General features: G+C 34.6%; 2 protein-coding genes across 2 annotated transcripts in view; both read left to right on the forward strand.

The window, feature by feature from the left end:
- Window positions 1–1,761: 1,761 nt before the first annotated feature.
- Window positions 1,762–6,211, forward strand: LOC110371944 (activating signal cointegrator 1 complex subunit 1). The gene is made up of 7 exons (XM_021328411.3): window positions 1,762–2,107; window positions 2,323–2,422; window positions 2,538–2,670; window positions 2,893–3,021; window positions 3,134–3,297; window positions 3,402–3,574; window positions 5,877–6,211. The coding sequence occupies exons 1-7, from the start codon at window positions 1,996–1,998 to the stop codon at window positions 6,158–6,160; spliced, it is 1,095 nt and encodes a 364-aa protein (XP_021184086.3). The 5' UTR covers window positions 1,762–1,995; the 3' UTR covers window positions 6,161–6,211.
- Window positions 6,212–8,451: 2,240 nt separating this feature from the next.
- Window positions 8,452–23,671, forward strand: part of LOC110371889 (schwannomin-interacting protein 1 homolog) — a 56,549-nt gene continuing 41,329 nt past the window's right edge. Inside the window, exon 1 of the mRNA XM_021328321.3 lies at window positions 8,452–8,592. The gene's annotated coding sequence lies outside the window, so the exon portion shown is untranslated. The remainder of the gene's footprint in view (window positions 8,593–23,671) is intronic.

A 23,671-nucleotide genomic window follows, 5' to 3' on the forward strand; every position in this document is an offset into this window, starting at 1 on the left:
TGAGAGTGAGCCCATATGCATACTGGTTCGCCTTGTGTCGTGATTTCCATTTATTTGTATACGCAAATAACAGCGACTTCAATGGCATCTTCGGAAACGGCTAGGTCGTTTATTAAGTGTTCATAATATAGTGTTTGATGTTTTTCTTAGCGATATTAATTTATTACAATAACTAATAAATTAAAGCAAATTATTAGGTCACGATTTTGCATGGGCACCTGATTTTCCATTTATACATATAAATTAATTTTGGGAAAAAGCTCGGGAGATGATAATCAAATTAATTTTGAAGAGATAGAGACATACGTATCGAAAGCAAAACAACTAAGCAAGAAAGAAAACAAGTACCCACATTTTAGATTTCGGTCCACTCATTCTGTTTGAGCTGAGAACAATGCCTTCTTGTTTGTCCGCATTTTCGTCAGTGTTTCTTCCAAAGAATAGACCATCAAGACATCCTTATCATGTGCCTGAAGGTTAACGGTATTTGGCAGAGTAGGTATTAAGCAACTGCAAGGCTTTGGGGTTGCTTTAATAACACATTGCAAACCGTTGGTGTTCCTATGAAGTACAAGAAATTCATTTCAGTTCAGTTGCTAAGAAAGGTTTGTCTGGTTTCTCTTGCTATAATGGTTAACCGTTAATCCGACACCGTCTCCTTCAAGAAAAAGCAGCCTGGTGAAAGTTGCTCTGGGCGCCATCTATATATCTATACTACTATTACTTAAGGTTTTTGTTTGTACCCCGTAAGGCTCCGAAATTACTCAACCATCATCCATCCTCCGAGCCTTTTTTCCCAAACTATGTTGGGGTCGGCTTCCAGTCTAACCGGATTCAGCTGAGTACCAGTGCTTTACAAGAAGCGACTGCCTATCTGACCTTCTCAACCCAGTTACCCGGGCAACCCGATACCCCTTGGTTAGACTGGTGTCAGACTTACTGGCTTCTGACTACCCGTTATTACTCAACCGATTTGAAAAATTATTTCACTGTTTGAAAGCTACATTATACCCGGAGAGACGTAACCCGATAAACGTTTTAATGCAAAATAAAATATTATTTAGGATTACAATTAAATGTTGGCTTTCGATCAAGTGAACGCGACAAAATCAATAAAACTTTTTTGAATATCCTATATACTAACAGTCGAAGTATTAGTATTGCCACAGGATAGGCTAAGTTGAGCGCATGCGTAGTCCTTCGCTAATTCGTACTTAGCGACCGCCAACTAACACATATTGGGTTTTAAAAGTAAGTAAAATCATAGTAAACTACTTTTATTTTTTCTCAAAGCCGTTTTTACGTGTGCTCAAAAAATCATTACATTACCACACAAGTGCGGTAGAGATGGATGGATGCATGGCATCGCATGGCGAATTGACGAATGGTTTCTTTTCACTCGTTTAGAAATTCTTTTCTTTTAAGATTTTTAATAATCTGTAGAAATCATATGTCAAAATGTTAAGATGATAAACGAGATTGTCATTATTGTCAAAAATGTCAATGTCAAATATCAATTCGATGCATATTCGATAGAATTCGCTGTTTTATTAAAGGTTTTTTTAGTGTTTTGAAGAAATAAAAGATTCTTGAAATCAATATTTCTCCGTATTGAATATATTTTTGTATTTTCCTATTATGGTTTAGTGCTGAATATGCCTAAGCTGAAGTAGCCGACAGAGATAGTGTTTCTGTTTGGTTTGCCGAATCACTATATTATTGGAGTTGTTAAGAAAAAGGCTTTCAGGCTGATTTACATTGAGTCAGTAACTGACGTCAGTGTAGGCGCCGAAAACTGACGCGTGCTATTTACACGAAGTCAGTGTAGTGTCAGTGTTTCGTCAGTAGTACTGTACTGACTTCAAATCAATTTACACGATGGCAGTGCCGGGTCAGCACTGACTTGTCAGTGGACTGACGTCAGTTACTGACTCAATGTAAATCAGCCATTCCGTGTCCACAATAAATAATATTTACAACAAAAATAATACAATAATGTCAGATATCCTGAAACCACACGTCAAGTGGATAGAAGGTAGATGTTATAGAGTAAATGATGCTGCAATAGACACGACGACTTTCCAAGAACATGATTTATATGAAAATGGTAAGAATTAGGTGGAAAGAAAAATAAATTTATTTATTAATTTATTCATAACATAAAACAATATAAGATTACAGTTTAAACTAAAGCGCTTATAATGCTATACTAAATATACAAATTATACAAATACATTTACTTATATTAATAATACAATCACTTACAATGTTTATAGAATTTCAGAATAGTAATATTTTGATCCTTTATGAACTGATTTCCAGATGTTGTCCACAATGAGGTTCTTGATGAAGGAGATGATGATGATTTTGAAGTGACCATGGTAGATAACTCTCGATACAGGACCAGTCTACATGTTTCAAAGTAAGTTTCACTTAAACTAAGAGTGTAAAAATATTTCTTAGAAGGGATATAAACCTCCTTCGTGTTCAAAACATCAGGTACCTATAATTAATAGACACTATAATTTTTTTTGTAGACATTACGTTGGATCCATCATAGGGAAAAAAGGTGCCATGAAAATGAGAATAGAGAGGGATACAAAGACAGACATTAAGATACCAAAACAAGGGCAAGAAGGTGATATAGTTATATTTGGGCCAACTGAAATGGTAAATTACTTTAAGATTTTATTTTGTGACTTATAAATATATTCATTAATTAATTAGAGCAATAACCAAATCATTTGCAGTTGTCAAATCGATTTGAATAATGGTTGGCCATTTTACTGCTGGTTAGAGTTTGATAACTTTATCGTTAGTTAAATGGGGCAAGTCACTCTTAGAGTTATTTATTTTTAATATTTCTTTATTTGTGCTTTGTAACTTTTTCAGAGTGTAAAAGCAGCTAGGAGACGCATAAACATAATAGTAATGTCATCAAGAATGAAACAGAAATCAACACATTTCATATCAATTCCTATGAACAGCACAGATATACAGCAAAGATTTGAAGAGTTTCAGGTTTTTTTTTTGATTTTACAATTTTTCATATTTTTTAAATGAATTAAATAGTATAATCTGCATAAGAATATTCTACAAATAGATCACATAACTGTTTTTCACATATTTTCAGACTAGCGTTTTACGGGACTGCCCTAGTAGTAGAGGTCTTGATAAATCTCTATTTATCAAACCCAATAAGTTACATCTCACACTTGGCGTCATGTGCTTGATGGACAACGAAGAAAGACTGTTTGCATCCAAACTACTTACAGAGGCTAAAGAAAAAATTGTTATGTAAGATACAAATTCTAACATCATCAAAACTTTTTAATAAAAATCTTGCACTCAGAGATAATATGTCATTGGAAAATCATCCTTAATTGTGCAATTATTTTCAGGCCCATGCTTGCAGGCCATTTACCCCTGAAGATAAGACTCAAAGGACTATCGTACATGAACGATGATCCATCACAAATTGATGTTTTGTATGGACTAGTTGAGGAAGAGGGAAGTGCAAGGGGATTGATTCAACAGCTAGCTGATGCATTGGTGGAATATTTTTATAGAGCAGGTAATTTGATACAAGAAATAAATAAAACTGCACATAATATTAATCTCATAGTCTTAATCTTTTCTCAAGTAAACTAAATCCCACCAAAAACATTAAATGTAAAAAAAGCCAATCCTCTACGCAATTCCTCCACCGTAAAAAGTTTTGAGATCGCATAGAAGCCAAGTCCTGTTCAACTTTATTTGTAATAATAAATCAATATTTTGTGACCATATCAATAGTTTCGTTCACTTTACAATAATATTGACTTGGCCATGAGCACAATAAACTACAAATATAATACAGCATATCTTGGAGAGGTGAAAGTCAATCATGAAGTTTAATATCACAGAATTAAATACTTTTAGTTTTTTCAATTGTTACTAAATGACCGACAGTCAGTATCATCCAAAATCATGACCTGCACATTTACTATGGCGCATGTTTGGTCCATGGTGATCTCAAATTCCAATCAGTCCAATCGTAAAATCATGTCCATATAGAATGTATCAATTCAATGGTATTTACACATTATTTCAGGGAGCGACTATTAACTTGTGCTCATGGCCAAGACAATATTATTGTAATGTGAACAAAACTATTGATATAGTCACAAAATATTGATTTATTATTACAAATAAAGTTGAACAGGACTTGGCTTCTATGCGATCTCAAAACTTTTTACGGTGGAGGAATTGCGTAGAGGATTGGCTTTTTTTACATTTAATGTTTTTGGTGGGATCTAATTTATTTTTTGTAGGTCTCCTTCTTCTCTAAGTATATAACATATAAATTAACTTACATGCAACTAACTTAATATATAACAAACTAAATATGTAGACCTAAAGTAGCACGTAAACAACATTTTTTTTAAATAAATTAAACAATTTCGAAATTGTCAAATTTTTTAATCGAATATCTTTTAGAATAAAAGAGATTTATTTCAGAGGTAGATGGCGCTATCACATGAAATTATTTGTTTTTTTTTTAACTAAAAACCGTAGCGCGATTTAGACCAGGACAACGCCATCTATCGAGCGAGCATGCAGTATTTATCGCACTGCATTAATATGAAAGATTTTATCATTATTCATTTTATTTTAACCTAGCTTTTTTATTCATATGTATGTATATTTAATACATAATAACAATATACCACACTACGTAACAATAAAACAAATGGTAACATTTTGTACATAAATAAATAACAAAGTTATCAATGCAGTCAAAATTCATACACAATGTTCTTGAAAAACCGCAAATATAAATTTGTTTCCTATTAAAAAAAAAAAAAAATATATATATATATAAGAAGTCGTGGTGGCCTAGTGGGCAAAGAACCAACCTCTCGAGTATGAGGGCGCGGGTTCGATTCCAGGTCAGGCAAGTACCAATGCAACTTTTCTAAGTTTGTATGTACTTTCTAAGTATATCTTAGACGCCAATGACTGTGTTTCGGGTGGCACGTTAAACTGTAGGTCCCGGCTGTCATTGAACATCCTTGGCAGTCGTTACGGGTAGTCAGAAGCCAGTAAGTCTGACACCAGTCTAACCAAGGGGTATTGGGTAGCCCGGGTAACTGGGTTGAGGGGGTCAGATAGGGCAGTCGCTCCTTGTAAAGCACTGGTACTCAGCTACATCCGGTTAGACTGGAAGCCGACCCCAACGTAGTTTGGGAAAAAGGCTCGGAGGATGATAAATTTGTTTCCTATTTTTTTATAAAGTTTTAAGGTTTTTATAATTTTCCCTTTATATGTAGCCAATAACCTATCTTGGTGCCAAATTTGAAGGTTCTAAGTTTGCTAGAAGTACCTTAGACTTTTGATGATCGGTCAGTGAGTGAGTCAGTGACAAAATGGTGTAACTTTGATCGCTCATAACTCGTAAACTATTTATTCAAATTTCTTGTAATTTTGGGACTGAGCTTGTTCTAATACTTACTCTTGGTCATCGAAAACCTAAACTCCTAGCTTTGTTCACATGGAAGATACAGGGGGCTGAAATAGCCGCGAAACGCTTCGAGAAAAGATGGTACGGCCGTGCCCGCTTTGCTCGAGTCTTGGCTGGGGCACTGCCGTGCCCTCAGATGCAAGTTTTATTTCAATCAGCTTTATAGAAGCAAAGAGAGTGAGAAGTTTTACTGAACCAATTTTTTTATCCTTTTGCCTTCTAGTGTTCTGGCCAAACCGTCTAAAATAAACCCGAAATGGCAAAAAAATCCCCCAATCTATAGATGCCGATTTTCAGATACCTACATCCTCACCAATCTATCTTTACCCTAAGAGAGTTAGGCAAAATATTTTTAACTATTTTATTCTTTCAGGCTACATGGACAGGGAATACGACAGAGACAATGTAAAGTTGCACGTTACGTTAATAAATTCGAAGTACAGAGTTCATTCGGCAAGCTCTAATATAGACAGTTCGGCGCCATCGGCAAGACATTCTAGAAGGCCCAGGGAAACTTTTGACGGAACCGAAGTGCTAAAGAAATTTGCTGACTACGACTTCGGAGTAGCCGAGTTGACTGATATCCACTTATCTCAGCGACACTCTATGGGCTCTGACGGATATTATCAACCAACTTGTGTGATCACATGCCATTAGATTACGTATAAAAAATGTTTAAGCAATAAAGATTTTTATATTGTTGAAAAATTTTACTGTTTTTTTTTCACCTACGATGCTGATTGATGATTTCTTTATTTTTATACCGAAAAATAAGTTATAGCATCTTCCATACTTATGAAACGTTTATTAAATCGCACCTAACGGTGAATTTAAGTAGTTGTAAGCAAGCACTTATATTAAGTAGTACCTACCAATGGTACGATGTTAGGCGCGGCATATCGTTTCCAAAGCCTTACAAAAACAAGTGAGCCCCAGTTGCAGCAAGTAGGTATAACAACTCAAATACACTCAACAATATTGAAAGACCCTTCGAAACTCGTATGTCGATGCCCCTACAAACTATGTAGGTACTTATATAGACGAGTATGAGTTGTTAGTAGGTAAGTAGTCCTACTGTACATATATCTGTTTAAGGAAACTACTATAGATAGTTCAACTCAGATTTGCGCGCGGCCCTATGTGTGCGTCGGCTTGTAAATATACAACTTTCATTCGTGTGACAGTGACGTCGTCCGAGCATGACGTGTTCTTATCACTTTTTGTTATGGGTACAGTCGTTTACGAAAATACTAGTTATTCACGGAGAAATTATTAAGGAGTCAGATAAAGCGTTTCAAAAAATAAAACAACATTCAAAGCTTTTTATTATTAAATATAGTTTTTCATTATTTTCTCATACGTCTTTTCAAATTGACATTGATAGTATCTAAGAATTAAATACTCCTTAAGTACATAGTTTCTAGCTCGGGGTACGCGGACAATAAATAAAAGTGTGGACTAAGAATGTAAAAAGAGGTACAATCTAGTATAATAATGTAAACAAAATGTGTGGGGAATTTTAAAAAATTATATTGCTTCGCATAATGTCGACCAATATAACAGAATAATGAAACTCATAAATGAACGTTTAAGTCAAATTGATGAAGGGATGTGGCGTAATACTTGTCGACGTGTACAAAAGAAAAAAGAAGAATACTATAGACATTTTGACATGGAAACAGAATTTATAATTCACCTTGGAGAGTAGCAAATCCGAAAATTTATCATTTGATTTTTCAAACAGCGATTCATAATCATTAAAAATAAATAAACATTAAATTACGTAGTAGCCGTTTTTCTTTAAACACCCGTATACAACCCCTAAATAACTGTATTGTCCCCGACTGTACCTCTTGTCACGCACACAAAGTCACTGTATATGTACAAGGGTTACCCACACATAAGGCCGCGCGCACGACTGAGTTGAACTTACTATATTCATCTTTTTAACTGACTTGAAAAAGGAGGAGGTTATCAATTCAGCTGTATGATTTTTATCTTTGTTACTCTCTTTCTTGAAGACGTCTAGAGCGTGTTTTTTTAACTATTTTTTTTACATGCAAATAGAAAAGGACAGGTGGCTTTCAGCAGAGTACTAATTAGTCTGATTCGGTGAAACGACCACTGTAACCGAGTATAACTGAGCGCTTCGAGCTTACGCATAGGTACAAAGACAATGTGCATGTACCAAAATTGAGAGTCACAAAATATGGCTCACACGCTTTCCTGAAATAAAAAAAAAAAACATCGAAGTATACGTACTAAAACTTGATCACCCGTATCAGTAAACATACGGCAGCACGTACCCACTGTGGAAAACTAATTACGGAAGACAATATTACATTCGCCTTCCGAACTCGAGCTGATTATTGTCGCCATCTGATTAAATGTACTTTATTGCAGGGGCTTCACAGCCAATATTTTGTGAGCTGAAGTGGGAAATATCTGTGAGACAAAGCCGCGATCATCGCATTACCCTCCGAAGGCTCTAATCCGACATCGAGCTTATTCGAGTTTACGGTTAAATGGCTTTTATTTTTATCGGATGGTTTGTGAGTGCAGGCTTTTCAAGCAAAGGATTTAAGTATCCAAGTTGAAAAAATAAAACGACTGTTTTTTTTCAGAAATTCTTTTAATAAAGCCTTGTTCTTACGTGTATTAAAAGTAATAAGTAATTACTCAAAACATAATTAGCTCTGTGATAATACCATTAGGTATACCTACCTACATAATGTTTGAAAGTTTACCTATAAAGTTTTTCAATACACGCCTATTATCCATATTATTAATTCTCCAGATCAGAAGCGAATTAAGCTACGCCGTAGCATTTCGTAGCCGCTACGAGCTTCAAAAGTTCATCCCCAATAAACATTTCGAAAAAAAAGTCGTAGTTATTTCATGTCGCACTTGGCAGGCTAGGAAGTGGTGTATGCGGGCGGGGCGGGCCGCCTAACGTCACAGTCCTTCAGTAGGGGCGCATTGGCTACGTAATGCGCCCGCCTTGCGCTGCTCCGCGGATTTCCACTCGCCTTACGTCGCCGACTGAACCTCACGTGCTAGTGTACATACATCGGATTTGACTTGCATACGTAAGTGGCTTTTATTTGTGTTGAATTTAATTTAGTGATAATTTTAATTAATAATATTATATTAAGATTTTTAAGGGTTTTCAGAAAGTTTAATTTTTATGTAAACGAGAACTATCAAAGATTTTTTTACAGCTTAAAATATGTCATAGATTTTTCTTATTTACTTTCTGAAGGTCATAATTTACACTTTTCTTCGGTATACGTATTTTATTTAAATGAAACTTTTTAATTGTCTCAGTTAGTCACCCCACAGTAATATATTTCTAGGTCCGCCGGCGTCTTCATGGGGTTTTCGTTTAATTTACATATATTTTGAATATTTATGCATAAAGTTCAGGTGTTATTGCAGTGAACGAGATTTTATATTACCATTTCGCGATAAGTAAATAGATATAAAACAGTTTCAGTAAAGTCGACCCAACTCGTAAAATGTTAAATGTAAATCGCGATCCTTTACAAAAACGAGAAAGGGAGTAGATAGGTAAGAGGGATTTGATATGAAACCAATAAGTTTTTATATGTTATGAAGAGAAGGAAAGGAATTCAGTTGTTCGTAGCTATTGTTATTGAGCAGCTCAAGCTCCTCAAAAAGTATATTGGCTTAAGTCCATTCATATCGTCGACCTTCATTTGTTCAGCTCAATATCCAATAGCCTATCAATTTAGAAGAGTAATACAATCATGCTATGACGAAGCTATAATATTACTCACAAAAGCTATCAATGTATACCTAACGAAATCATAGAAACCTTGGTGCAAACCTTTGTTTCGCTACCGTTAGAAAATCCTTATTTATTATTTATTTACCAAAACAACGTTCCGGATAGACATAAATTCACCAGAGAATGCTTATCTTGTTTTTCCTGCACTAAAAGAAATAGGGTTTTATTTAATGGTTATTTATGGTCTAATTCTGAAACTGGACAGCATTACAGTTGTACCTTCTACTTTTGTAAGTAGGTAAACGTAGTGTGTGTGTGTGTATGTGTGCGATACACTATCACAAGATTTATTGTCCCCGTTAAAGCTTTCACTATTGTTGCAACATATTGAAGTCAAATGCAGGATGCTTTTGTACGTTCCTAATGTTAAATGCATATAAGGTTTATTGTAATGTACTAACTGTAGACTAGAAACTCGAATACAAGTTTTAGGAATATAAAATTAAGAGCTTTTTTAATGGGAAATCTTTGTTTGATGGTGAGTTCTGGCACTGACTTTCTGAACTGATGATTTGAAATCGTGATTATTTAAGAGGAATATAAGATACTCTTGATTTATGACTGGGTTTCAAATCTTTTATAACAATAATATATTATAAGCCTCGTTTATCTTTTCTGGTAATAAAGTTTTATTGATTGCTTTGACCAAGAACCAAAGACTCGTGTTCTTTTTGTATACTTATCAATATAATCCAGCACAGAAGCCTTAGCTATGAGACGTCTTATATTACATAACTCAGCATTTTCCTTGTATCTTTGTAAAGGTGTTTCCGCAAATCAAGCAGGTTCTAGATATGTTACAATAGAGAGACTATAAATAGATTTCGTAACAGTTTTATAATATAAAATGATTGGGTAATTAAGGGGTTTAATCCAAGGGTTTCGGTACTCTTTCTAAGCGATAAGACCACCTTTTCGTTGAAAATAAAAGCATATTCTAATTTATGAATCGTAGAACCCCTAAGCAGCTTGCTTGGTCTATGATTCATATATGAACAATTATTCAAGAATTGCTATTATAACAGTTTATTCGGAAAACAAAAATAAATAGATCAACAATAATGTTTACCAACAACTTCTCCCTTTCGAGTAGGAATTACTCTACTTTGTTAAGGGGTTTCAATTTCATGAAGCACAATAGCGAGAGGATTTTGTGTCCTTTAAGGTTGTGTACCTACTTGAAGGTTGACTCTTTTCAAGTTTTCCTGAGAAATCTAATTTACCCATCATAGGCCAAATGTTATCTTCTCTCTGCTATTTCCAAGTAATCTTTAAGAAAACAAGCTTGGCCTTTATATTCGCATGAAAAACATTGAAAAACTATAAGTTATTTAAAAAGCAATTCTGTGCAAACGTTTCTTTACCAAGAATTGCTTTTGGTAAAACTTCATTACGTTTTATTCTATGAATATTCATACTTTTAACAGTATTCGGTACCGAATTCGGATGCTTATAATATCGTATCTATATTTTTTTCATATATCAATTAAACAGACGTAGAACGACAGCTGTTATTTAATAGAGCCTTAAAAGCAATAGATCAAAATGTTGAAAAACAGAAGCTTGTTGACATCAAATGTCCTGTTCACCAATACAAGCGTTTGGCAAGGCTTTGATAAATCTCACGAACAAATAAACGAATTTGCGTAACGTCTTCGTGTCTTGTGGCGTTTACGTGTCTCATTACAGAAACAGATAACGTAGTACTGAAATCAATAGACAGCCTTGTAAAGTCGTGCTCCTGATAAAGCCTAATAAATTTAATCTTATTTAAACATCTTGAAATAATTTCTTAAATGTTGTCATGAAGATAAATTCCCTAATTAGTGAAAAACGGGTTTTGTTGAAGTATTGTCTATGTTATTCTTTGATATTTGATTACGTTTATAATATTGAGTATTTTGCCTTCATCGACGAATTATATTTTGATGTTCCTAAATTAGAAATAAGAACAGAGGTATACCACAAAGTTTGTTGTACACTCGCCTACACGCAGCTCGTATCACCCCACTTTATTGATACCGTTGTGTCACGCAACGAATTATGTCCATATTTCTACGTTTGTTGGGAAAAGTAATTTGGAAAGCAATAAAAAGCACTTTGTATATTAGTTAGGTACATACATTTTATCCTGGGACTGTTCTATTTTCGAACAGCCTTTGTAAACCTATCAAGAAATTCAACGCTCTATTTACGAAAATCGTTGTTCAAGTTTGACCAGACTGGCTTGTAGAGCTAAGCCTTTCCGCGCCAATAAAGGCTTTAAGAGGGATTCCATTCTACTATCGCCTTATTGTTAGGGATCCCTATAGCTATACCTACATGTTATATATGCCTTTGGTGTATAAATGCGTACCCACACAGTCACAAAAGCTCCCCCTTTTTCTTACACTTTGAGCATAATTGGAAGGGACATTAGACATTAGTTACAAAACGAGTCATTGGGTCCGACAACAAGTCACATTGTTAAAGGGATAGCAATAGAGCGTAAGTTGTAACACAATCCATAAGCAGGGACACCCAACTGTCCTTTTATTCTATCGGCAGTTTGAACGTGCGTTGGAGTTTAAATAGTCTTATACGAATACAAATTTTAAGTCACGGATCTTCGAGAAAATCTGCGACACAAGTTTTTTTGGTTCGTGGATTATTTGATTATGTAAACAGCAGAAACAATGAATTATTAAACCAAGCAGATTTGCTGCGTCTTATTTGGTGTCTGAAATGAATTTCTTCACTCAAATTACATAGTTTTCATTCGCTTAGTTCTTGCTCCAATTTGTTGGTTTACAAAATATTAGAAAACTTATCTACTGAACTGAAAGATTCCTTCTTCGATATATACAAGGCTGAGAGCTTGTTGTTGTAATACGGAAAGTTTTCTCATTTTCACACGTAAGTAAAGTGGGGTAAAAAAGTAAAGTCACAAAAATCCTCACTGCTTGGAGATATTCCGGAAACAAACACACATAAGGAAACTGTAATTGCATAAGGGTTTCTAATATAATTTCATATACATATATCATGACAAGATTTGAAGTAAATGTTATTCACGAAAAAATTGAATAAAAAAGTATGTATTTATTAATTAACTTAATATGGCTGATAGCTTATAGCAACTACTCTCTACGTAAATGCAATAATGCATCAGATTTGACATATATCGGTAGAGGAAGTCACGGTAGTGACCCTTAAATGTAAAAAAAATCTAGTCTAAGTTATGATGGTGTCCCAAATTAATGGTGTATAGATATAAAGGGTGTTAAGTTCGGGTTGGATGATGAATGGGCGACCGCCGCGCGCCGTACACCATCGATCCACTTAGGGCAAGATTCCAAAAGATAGTCCATGTAAATGTGCCTCGATGACGCACCTTAATGTGTGTATTTCATGCGAAGCAAAGAGCACAAACAAAAATATTTGTACGAGTATGAGAAGGTTGGGAGCAATATTCGGATATCGTTTGTACCTATTGGCGTAGTTCGACATGAAAATTCGTATTAGCATCGATGGAACTCTCCAATTTGTTAAATTAAATTCCTAGAACCTCCCCATTAACTAATGGATACAGTAAAATGGCAAAGAAAATGTTAATTGCGTCCTCTAAAGAATTAGTTATTCATTGCAACGTCAGCGCACCACAACGCTTCCTAATTGGGATCGAGGCACTTTATAAAACTAATTTAAATGAAAATGACTTGACAACATCGAAGACTTTACTTCTCTTTTAACGTACAAATGGCAAATGTTTCAATGAAATGTTGACAAAGATCTTCAGGACGCCAAACGGAAAAATCCATTTTTGTCATTTGCAGAAATATAAAGTAGAAGCTGATTTGCGCATTGTTGCTTTAATATAATAAAATATAGGTATTATGGTTTACACTGATATTCGTAGGTAATAATTGTAAATAAGTCAGCCAGTTTAGTACAAAGAATTATGTCTACGAGTGCAACAGCCTTTCGACTTACTGCCCGAGCTTTGACTCATTGTATTATTAACACAAAATGAGAAACCAAATAATGTGATTAGTAAGAAAATTAATTATTTGCAACAAAGAACTTATAAAAAAGCAAGTACTTTAATAGCCTGTAACTCTCATTATATTTTCTTTCATGTTCTCTCAGACAATCAACTTTTACTACGTTTTTATCTGAGTTAAAAGTTAAGAGGAAGTAAAATGAAATAGCTTGACATTAAACGTTGGAAGAGTCTTAACAGGTAAAGGACCCGTCTTCCCTGCAGAGGGAAATTCTTGAGAAAATAAATTGACTGCTAAAGTTACGATATAAATCTTTGTATGAGATATTAAATGTTTTTCGTGTCTAGTTTTGTCAGCAGCAGAATTTAAACTTGGAGCTCTGGTTTCTGAGATGAGCTAGATAAAACAAATCTTGAAACTTTGAGAGCAGTGGATATGGAAATCGTTTTGTACGGGACGCCAGCACGAATTTCAATTTCAAAGGAGAGTCTTTCGTTTGTTTTGATTCGCTTGAATAAACTCCAAAGTCGTAACTATACGGACCCGCAATCATTTTGGAAATGCTGATGCTCGAATAAGTTTAGACAGTGCGAAGAGCGGGTGCTTTCTATATATTTAACCTCGTTCGCACGATCGTAGCTGAAAACCGCAAGTTTTGATGTGCTCTGAATAAGATAATTCCCCTGAAACTAAGCGTGCTTAACTAAACATATTAGGCGTATATATGTACCTTAGAATATACTTACATGTCTGGGTATATACTTATATATACATTTCAACATCAATTTTGTATTCGAAAAAATCCAATATTCGTAGTACTTGTCCGAACTTGACGTTGTGGAGAGCAATCCACTCGTGTTTGTATTGGCGACCGGCGTGAAGAGCCTATTGTTTGTTATGAAAACGCCTCCAGTGTGATTGTGTTGTAAACGAGCTCTCCGCAACACGCTTTTTGTATACATTCTGTACATATTTTTACGAGCAGTCCCTTATACAAATAAGGACAAATGCCTGGTAGAACCTTTACGACAGGTCCGACAAGACGTGTAGGTACCTACTAAAAAGGGAATGGTACTGCGTAACGTATTAAAGGATATAAAGGTTTGGTCGGAAGGCAGCTTCGTTAGCGACATTTCAGGATCGAATTGCGGTCATGAACACCCAAGCGTGTCGGATTGGTGATCACGGCAATTTCGGATATCTGTCTGGCTGGCGGTAATGTTAGAAGACGTTATGTTCTATTTTATTACTTTTCTCAAAGTTAATCTAATAATTAATACATAATCATTATTAGCAGGTAGGTACTTACTTTCAAAAAAATTTATCAAAACGTCAATAAAATGGATGAAATTGTAATTGACTTCCTTTTCAAAGCGACATCATAAAGTAGAGTGAGCCATTAAAAAACAATTGTTTTTTACAAGAAGCAGGCTAAGTCCCCAGACAGATTTTATTTGTTTATCGTTACCCGGGATAGGAACCTTGACCCAATTAGTGAGCGCGGCGTCACTTCAGGGCCTGATGACAATTGTGAATGCGCACTCGTGCTCGCGTGGCTCGTTGTGGCTCACAATGGGGCTACTGTCTGTTACGTAAGAGTAGTGACGCGCGGTTCCGCTCCCGATCCGCCCTGGAATAGCTGCACCTGTAACACATAAAAATAAAGCTCAACACGGAGCTCAACAAATAAACTTTACTCGTTATCTTGAACAAAAGCAGCTCCATAAACATTTTTGTTTATTGAAGCAACCTCGAGTTTGCTTAACAACTTTTTTATTTTATTCATTTTATTAGACTTAATAAAAGTATCGAAATATGTTTCTGTTTCATCAGAGATAGCAATTACTTATTGTTATTTGTTGTTAATAGGCGGTTAAGCGGGGCTTTGTTTCTGTTTTCGCCCTACGCTCCCGCGTTAATAGGTCATATTTTAAGTTATAGCTGCTCAAGGCCCTGTTCGAGGGATCGTTACGCCTGAGGGCAGTTTGTGTAATACCTGCTTCAAGAAACGATCCCTTACGTTTGCCGAATTTGCTGACGGCTGGCTCTTACGTCTGGCAATGCTCTCACGTTCAAATTTTTATAATATTGTTGAATTTAACCTTTTAAATCACGATAAAAGTTGCTTATTTTCATATAAATGCCTCTAGTGTGCTATAAATCGTCTTGAATATTTTTTGCTTTAGGGATTCTACAAAATACAAAAGCTATAGATAAAAATAGATGTACATATTGTACCGTAGCGTAATCCTAAGTAAAAGATATGTCTTCATAAATTTTGACACGCCAACTTGTGATTCAATTTCACGCACGTAATGGATCAACATCAATAACCTTACATGTTTCCCCGTGAGTAATCTAGAGATTTATTTACCGTCTAGAATATTACTTTAAGATACAACGTAATAACGATGTATTATTTTTGGCTTTAGCCTTACAACAGGATAAACGTTCAAAGAAAATAACACGAGTTAGAAAAGTGGCAAGGCACTTACGTTTATATACCAAACTCCGTCTCGCAAGTATGGTCATCAATCATATCCCTATTTTTGTCTGCCATAGTCATGGGCCACAACTCTCAACCATCTCAAAACACATACTTTGTTGAGCATCCTAATGCATCTGGCATCTTGTCGCTAAAAGTTAAGTATAATACAAAGGCGCCAAAGTTTAGGTAATAAATATATAATTATTATACTAGCTTCCGCCAGCGGCTTCGCCCGCGTGGTTTGTTGATAAAAAGTAGCCTATGTGTTAATCCAGGATATCACCTATCTAAGATAAGAAATTTCAATCAAATCGGTCCAGCCGTTTTTGCGTGAAAGAGTAACAAACATACATCCATACATTCTCACAAACTTTCACATTTATAATATTAGTAGGAAGTAGGATAGTATTATTTATAATATTAATAGGAAGTAGGATATTTTTTCAGCAAAATCCTAGTTCTCTGAAGCGATTTATGAGAGGATATCCCGCTGGCAGATTAAGATGCTACGTGTCAAGTGAGGAATATTCCGTGTTCCTATTTATTCTGTGTAACGAGACCTACTTACAGGACGGCGACATGCCCTTAAGGACAAGGCCTCACCGACCTTATGTTCAAATATTCTCTACCATAATATTGTTATAGATTTATTGATTAAACAGTAATTCTCTCTTTTAGTTTTGTACAATGTCAAATTGTAAATGGATGAATAATTGGATCTTTTGTTAAGCTTTGCAAAGAGATATCTATTTTAAAATAAATGTTAGCATAATTTCTCTAATGAGTCTTTCAAGCTAAATGTATATTTTTGATACAAGGCTAATTAAGAAATAGAAATAGAAATAGAAATCGTTTATTTGCTGAAAATGTATGTTACAGATATGGTGGTAAATTAATTTATATTGTCTCAATACATTTCGCCTTACGGCATGCAAAGTATTTGTTGACGTTGACAATTTAACTTAATTATATTAAAAACTTATAATATTACACATTTTTAAGTTAAAATTCTACCCAAACTTTAAATAAAAATAAAAATCGACAAAACTAAAATACAAAAAATTCTAAATAGAAAAAAAAAAAACTTAATGAATACAAAATAAAAAACTAAATAAGACTTACATTAAATTTCAAAAGTAAACTCTACAATAAACTCATAATTTACTATTTACAGTAACAAATTTTAATCTAATTCATCATTTAGGAAATCGTTAATGTTGTAGTAGCATCTGTCCTGTAAAATTTTAACTAAAGATTTTTTAAATAATTTTGTCGGTAACTCTTTTAATTTTTGCGGAAGTTTATTGTATATCTGAGGGCCCATATGTAGAATATTCTTTTTTAGTAAAGCGGTTTTGTGTCCCCCGGTATACAGCTTATCTTTATATTGCGACCTCATTGGTCCGGCACGTTTCCTAACTTCAGTCAGTGATGTAAATAGGTGTTGATTTGTTTTTACAAATAGCGCTACTTCCAATATATATAGAGATGGAAAGGTTAGGATTTTAATGCTTTGAATTGTGGTAAACAACTTTCCGTAGACTTGAGACCGGTCATTGAACGAATGCATCGCTTTTGAGCTTTAAATATACGCTCTCTTTCACTACAATTACCCCAGAATATTATACCATATCTCAATACGGAAGCTACTAATCCATGATACGCGGATACTAACGTATTTAAATTGACCTTTTTTGACAAGTTATAAAGCACGAAAGCATTTTTGGCTAGTTTCTGGGATAAATATTCTGCATGAGGACGCCATGTCAATCTGTCATCTATATTAATTCCTAAAAATTTAGTCACACTGGTTGTATCTATTGTTTGGTCTTTATATTTAGTCTCTACACTATCAGGAAGTTTTCTTTGGTAAAAATGCATTACTTTAGTTTTTTGTAAATTTATTATAAGATTGTTTTTATTCAGCCAATGTATTAACGATTTAAGTGAGTCATTTATTTCTTTCTCATAGTTTCTTTTATCACCGCATTCAATTGTTACAGTACTATCGTCCGCGAATAATGTCGTAGGTTGATGAACATTAGCAGGTAAGTCGTTTATGTAAAGCAGGAATAGTAATGGGCCAAGCACGCTACCTTGTGGTACTCCAAATTTAGTGACTCTACAGTCTGATAGATATTTGATCTCCCGTTTTGTTTTAGTACATACTCTAGTTAATTCTGTGTGTTGTTTGCGATCAGTGAGGTATGATTTAATTAAATTTAAAACGTTGCCTCTTATACCGTAGCTGTGAAGTTTATTTAACAGAGTTTCATATTTTACACAGTCAAATGCCTTTGACATATCTGTAAATATTGAACATACGGGATTTTTCTTATCAATGTTATTCATGACAACTTTTAAGAAATCAAATATTGCCATATTTATATTTTTGTCTTTACGGAATCCTTTTTGTTCCTGGCATAATATATTATTTTTAGATATGAATGAATAAATAGATTCATATATAATTTTTTCAAATATCTTTGAAAATATAGGAATTAATGCCACGGGCCTATAGTTTGACATTTCTTCCTTATTATTCTTTTTAAAAAGCGGTTTTATCACAACTATCTTTAATTTATCTGGATACACACCTGTGCTAATACAAGCATTAAGTATATGACTTAAGGGTTTCGCTATAATATCAGACACATACTTTATTACGACCGTATGAATACCGTCATAGCCATAACTATTTTTATTTTTTAAGTTTTTTATCACTCGTGTAATATCCCGGTCTATTACCGGATGCATAAATAAAGACTTTGGATTATTAGGAATATCGTATTTACTATCTGAATTATTACTAGAGATATCTTGCACTTGGTCTATAAAATAGCTGTTAAATGATTCTGCAATTTGTTTAGGATTTTTGATTAATTCATTGCCCTTACTTATTTGCAGTATTGGTTCAATAAGTTTATTTTTATTAGCATTAATTACTTGCCATGAAGCTTTGTTTTTGTTTTGTGAGTTATTAATGAAGTAATTGTTTTGTACTTTTTGTGTAAGATTAATAATTGTTTTTAGTTTTTTTGAATAGTTTTTAAATATGTTTTTATTTTCACTCGAAGGAGCTTTTCTATATTTCCAAAGTAGGTTTCTTTTTCTTTTACTACAAATCTTTATTCCACGGGAAATCCATTTTACTTTATTGTACGGAGTTACGGTGATTAATTTGTAAGGAAAGCATAAATCGTAAATCAAACAAAAAAGGTCCATAAACTTATTGCATGCGTCATTTGGGTTATCACATTCTAGCACTTCCGAAAAAGATAGGCACTGAAGGTGCTTTTTAAATAATATTAAATTATCTTTCGAAATGTCGCGTTTCCGAATACGCCATTGTTTTAAAACAAATGTTTTACTAACTTGTATTTTCATAATTTGAGCCGTATGATCGGACAAAGCAAAATCAACTATAGAACTTTCGCATCTTTGGTTGTAGTTATGAGCAAAATTATCAAGACAGGTGCCACTTTTTATTCTAGTAGGTTGTTTAAATTCTAGTTTAAGATTGTAGTTCAAAAGTAGATTTTCAAAATCTAGCGTGTAAGAATTTCTTTTAAGTATATTAATATTGAAGTCTCCGCATAAGACGATTTTTTTGTTAGCTTTAGTACATAGTTTTCGTAATAACAATTTAAGTTAACAAGTTAAGTTAAACATAATACTGAGAACGGAGCTATCAGGTGTACCTAACTAATTGTGGGCTTTTCAAACGAAGTCGGCTCATGTTTCATGTTAGCTTTGTATTATATAAACAAACTCATTTTTTTTTTATTTTATGTTATGATTACTCGCTTGTAGGTTATTTCTATATTTTTTAAGAATGACCTTAAATCTCTGTGATCTGAAAAAAATAACTTCTTTCGACTCTTAACGTAGGCCATGTGGCCCACGCTAACATTAACGATATTATTGCAATATCTCAATGATTTATACGCTAAGATCACTTTCGCCTGCGCCTTCAGTTATTCCCTAGTCAATATTCTATCTCATAATGGCAGCGACTAAGTAAAGCAATCAGAGCCGACGTTACTAAAGTACGTAGATAGTGTCATTCCCTTACATTGGCTCTACTATAAGTACATTTCTAGTAGATTGGCCTGCGGTCCTGTGGTCTGTGGCTAGCTATCGGGGTCTCGGCGCGTCGTACCGTCTGATATGACCACGTAATTTTCTTCATGAGCCCTTATCGATTCAAGATTCTGGCATTGTAATCATGAAGGGAATTATAGGATCTATCTTCAGGCCTTATTTTTCCCCTTCTAATATACGGTTATATGATATTTTATTGCAATAGGCGAGGGAGAAAAGATGAAAATAAAATTACTAACATGATTATGTAGAAGCATGTTTAGAGCAGTATAAATTATCAGGCTAAAGTTGAATATTAAAAAATCCCTAATCATATTCTTAATGAACACTGGCCAAGTTCAAAATTCTTTAATTAATCTCTAACCCCGACCGCTTATTATATAAAATATTGTACAGCTATTAAAGTATCATTAGAGTGGAGTTTATAACGATATTTAATTGTTTAAGTTTGATGTTAAATTGTATCTTTGAAATAGAAAGCTAAATTATGTCTAGGTATATTTAATTCTTCGTACTTTTGTTATCTAAACCAGTGTTCGTGGTAAGGTAATACAAAGGAATACAAGTAGCTAAATTAATTTGACTGTTATTCCAAGAAACTTGACTTGTTAGGCCAAATATTCTAGAACATTCTCAGAACATATAATAAGGCACAGGATTGTTGTCATAACAAACAGTAATACAAGTTTAAGAGTACGCCTGCGAATGTAAATGACAGCGCGTTATGAACTCCCGCTCTAGATTACGCGAAGAATGAGTCTAGTTAATTGCTTACTTGAGAGCTTTTAGCGAATATGATATTGTTATTTAGTATTTCTTTCATTCTGTGGGGAATATGAGGAGGAAAATGCTCCGTGAGAACGTTTTGCGCGAACGTAACACGCATGACATTATTTGTTGTTACATCTAAGTACCCTTAGACAGTATTTATAGATCATTTGTTATGATAGCCTGTCAATGGGCTCACGTAAATGGCCTTTATTCTTTTACTACCACGCAATAAATGTACCAGTAATACATTTTCAGAAAAAGAAACATTTTTAAAACACTGATGTATAAGGAAAGCAAAACTCAACGCCTTAATTAACACTATCTTACGAAATCAACTGCTACGCCGTAGTAGACGTGCTACGAATTTATCAAGAAGCTTTATTTTCGTAGCCAGTTCACTTGTTATTTTTGTTTTCGCAATGATATATTTATGGCTTGAGTACAATGGAGGGAAGGGAGAGGATTTTAGACAATAGGAGAAAAAACGTGGGAGAGCCTAAGGGGGTAAAATAAGCTTAGACCTTTGTAATGTTGACGTCGTGCAAGACAAAGGGCGTAAAATGCTGTGCATTTAGAAAAGTTGCTTTCAGAAGCAACACACGCTATTGTAGCCTGATATGAAACAAGTTCAGTCAGGGAGGGAGGAGTTCAAATTACAAAATCGATGCTTCTACTGTAGGGGTATATTCCTTCAGGCAATGTATCTGTATAAAATTGTATTCAAATAGACAGCTATTGCTAAGCGTTTGACTTCGAAGTGTCTGTTAAGCGTGGCGTCTATGTCAGGTGGTTGTGTAGCTTATTTATACTACAAGCTTGTATTGTTAATAGAAGAACAGTCCACGACATGAAAAGCCTTTGGTCACACGTTATTTCATAACCGACTTGACAGGTGGTGGTTCCTATCGTGGCGTTCAGACGACGCAAGTTGAATTTATTATTAAGTGGACGAGTTTCCTCACGATGTTTTCCGTGAAGTAAATTTTCGTGGTTTGAAATTAAAATACACCAAAGGTTTCAGAAACTTGCAGGGGCTATTTCTGAGCAAGATGTTTGAAACGCAAAGTTTGGTGATAACTCTTCGTATTGTTTCGACCGATATTTTTATCAAGAAAAAAATCTTTTCGAGTTATGGTAATATAAATCTTCTTTAACATGGCACATGTAAATTGTCTCTCAATAAATTAGGATAGTATTGCCTGTCTCGTTAATCATTATCTACACAAGATAATGAGGTCATATTACCCACGCCTCCATCTACTCCAGGCAACTGACATCTGATTTATTACTACGCAAATAAAAATATATAGAGCTTGCACTGTAATTATGTACATAAAGCTTGCAGTGTAATTAAGAGCGTGTCATTATAACGCATCACATGAACATTAAATGCCATCAAATTATACGGCGGTGCACGAAATAAACATGTTTCACTCCGCAATTCAGTTTTAACGAGAAAAACGTTTTCGTATGACGCATGACTACCGAACTTGGCGAAAGAGGTTTACAGTGCAGCTTTATGACTCAGCTTCATGTTGCGACATTTTAGAATAATGCAGGCTTTTCTTACAGTTATTTAAATACATATATTTGTTACTGGGGACTTTGTTCCACCACTTCTTCTTACCACCAAAAGCACATAATTATGTAGTGATGAAGGGCGGTGGTTTTGGGGGCTGTCTTTTATAAAGACCTTCAAAAAGAGCGGATTTTCAGCCTATTGAATAAATGACTTTTTTTACCATCTCAGTTTCAGAAGAACATTTTATCTTCCAATTTATAGAAAAAACTCCGTCCATTCGCAAAAACATTCGTATAGGTCATATGTTAACGATAGTGATTTCTTCTCCGATATCGTCGCCATTACGGCAGCGACACAAATGGAATATATTATATTCTTCACACACGATTCTTATTACAAACGGTTTTTATGTATTTTTAGATCTATTCAATGTTATTTTAGGTTTTTGGTAACATTCGGGAATATGACTGATCACCATTTTCATTTAAAAGTACAGAAGTTTCTTCTATAAGTTTAAATTTGAAGATTTCTAAAGAGAGATATCCTGCAGGCACACAGCAGTGCCTTTATTTACGAGACTGAAGTCAGCTGTAAATCACGATAGCATCTTGCACGATGTAATTACATTGAATTTAGTGAAATTGCAGAACGCAGCTCGAATTTATGCACAGGAATTTTAATCCCAGTTATGAGCATGGTGCAGTATTATTTTTGCGCGAGTGAATAGGCATTTTTAGGAAAAAAAGTCGTGGTGGCCTAGTGGGCAAAGAACCAACCTCTCGAGTATGAGGGCGCGGGTTCGATTCCAGGTCAGGCAAGTACCAATGCAACTTTTCTAAGTTTGTATGTACTTTCTAAACTATATCTTAGACGCCAATGACTGTGTTTCGGATGGCACGTTAAACTGTAGGTCCCGGCTGTCATTTAAGATCCTTGGCAGTCGTTACGGGTAGTCAGAAGCCAGTAAGTCTGACACCAGTCTAACCAAGGGGTATTGGGTTGCCCGGGTAACTGGGTTGAGGGGGTCAGATAGGGCAGTCGTTCCTTGTAAAGCACTGGTACTCAGCTACATCCGGTTAGACTGGAAGCCGACCCCAACGTAGTTTGGGAAAAAGGCTCGGAGGAGGATGGATGAATAGGCATTTTTAGAAATGATTCCTGGCAATGATTAGAAACGGTTTGGTATAATTTTCGTATGATTTAAGAATTAATTATAGTATGTAATTTCCAAAAGCATACCCAGTGAAAATTGTGTATTTAGAGAATGAGTCATGATTTCAGTTGGAAATACGAATTGTGAAAGCGTTTGTTGTTGAATGCAGTCAAAATGACTATTGTTAAGGCATCTCCACTCATTTGTTACGTATAGAAGCGTAGATGCAAATGCATACAGAAGCACTCTCGAAATTAAAATGAGCAAGCCACAAGCCTAGATTGTCAACAGCGGCGGTTTGTCCTATTTTAGACTGAGCTATATTTTAGGCAAATG

Source organism: Helicoverpa armigera, chromosome 6, assembly GCF_030705265.1.
Source record: "Helicoverpa armigera isolate CAAS_96S chromosome 6, ASM3070526v1, whole genome shotgun sequence".
NCBI lineage: Eukaryota > Metazoa > Arthropoda > Insecta > Lepidoptera > Noctuidae > Helicoverpa > Helicoverpa armigera.

What these genes read in the sequence shown, in the direction of transcription:
- LOC110371944 (XM_021328411.3), top strand. Translation starts at nt 1,996, where the DNA reads ATGTCAGATATCCTGAAACCACACGTCAAGTGGATAGAAGGTAGATGT. An exon ending in TATTTGGGCCAACTGAAATG is followed by an intron (nt 2,671 to 2,892) that starts GTAAATTACTTT and finishes TAACTTTTTCAG; the next exon opens with AGTGTAAAAGCAGCTAGGAG. An exon ending in GGAATATTTTTATAGAGCAG is followed by an intron (nt 3,575 to 5,876) that starts GTAATTTGATAC and finishes TTATTCTTTCAG; the next exon opens with GCTACATGGACAGGGAATAC.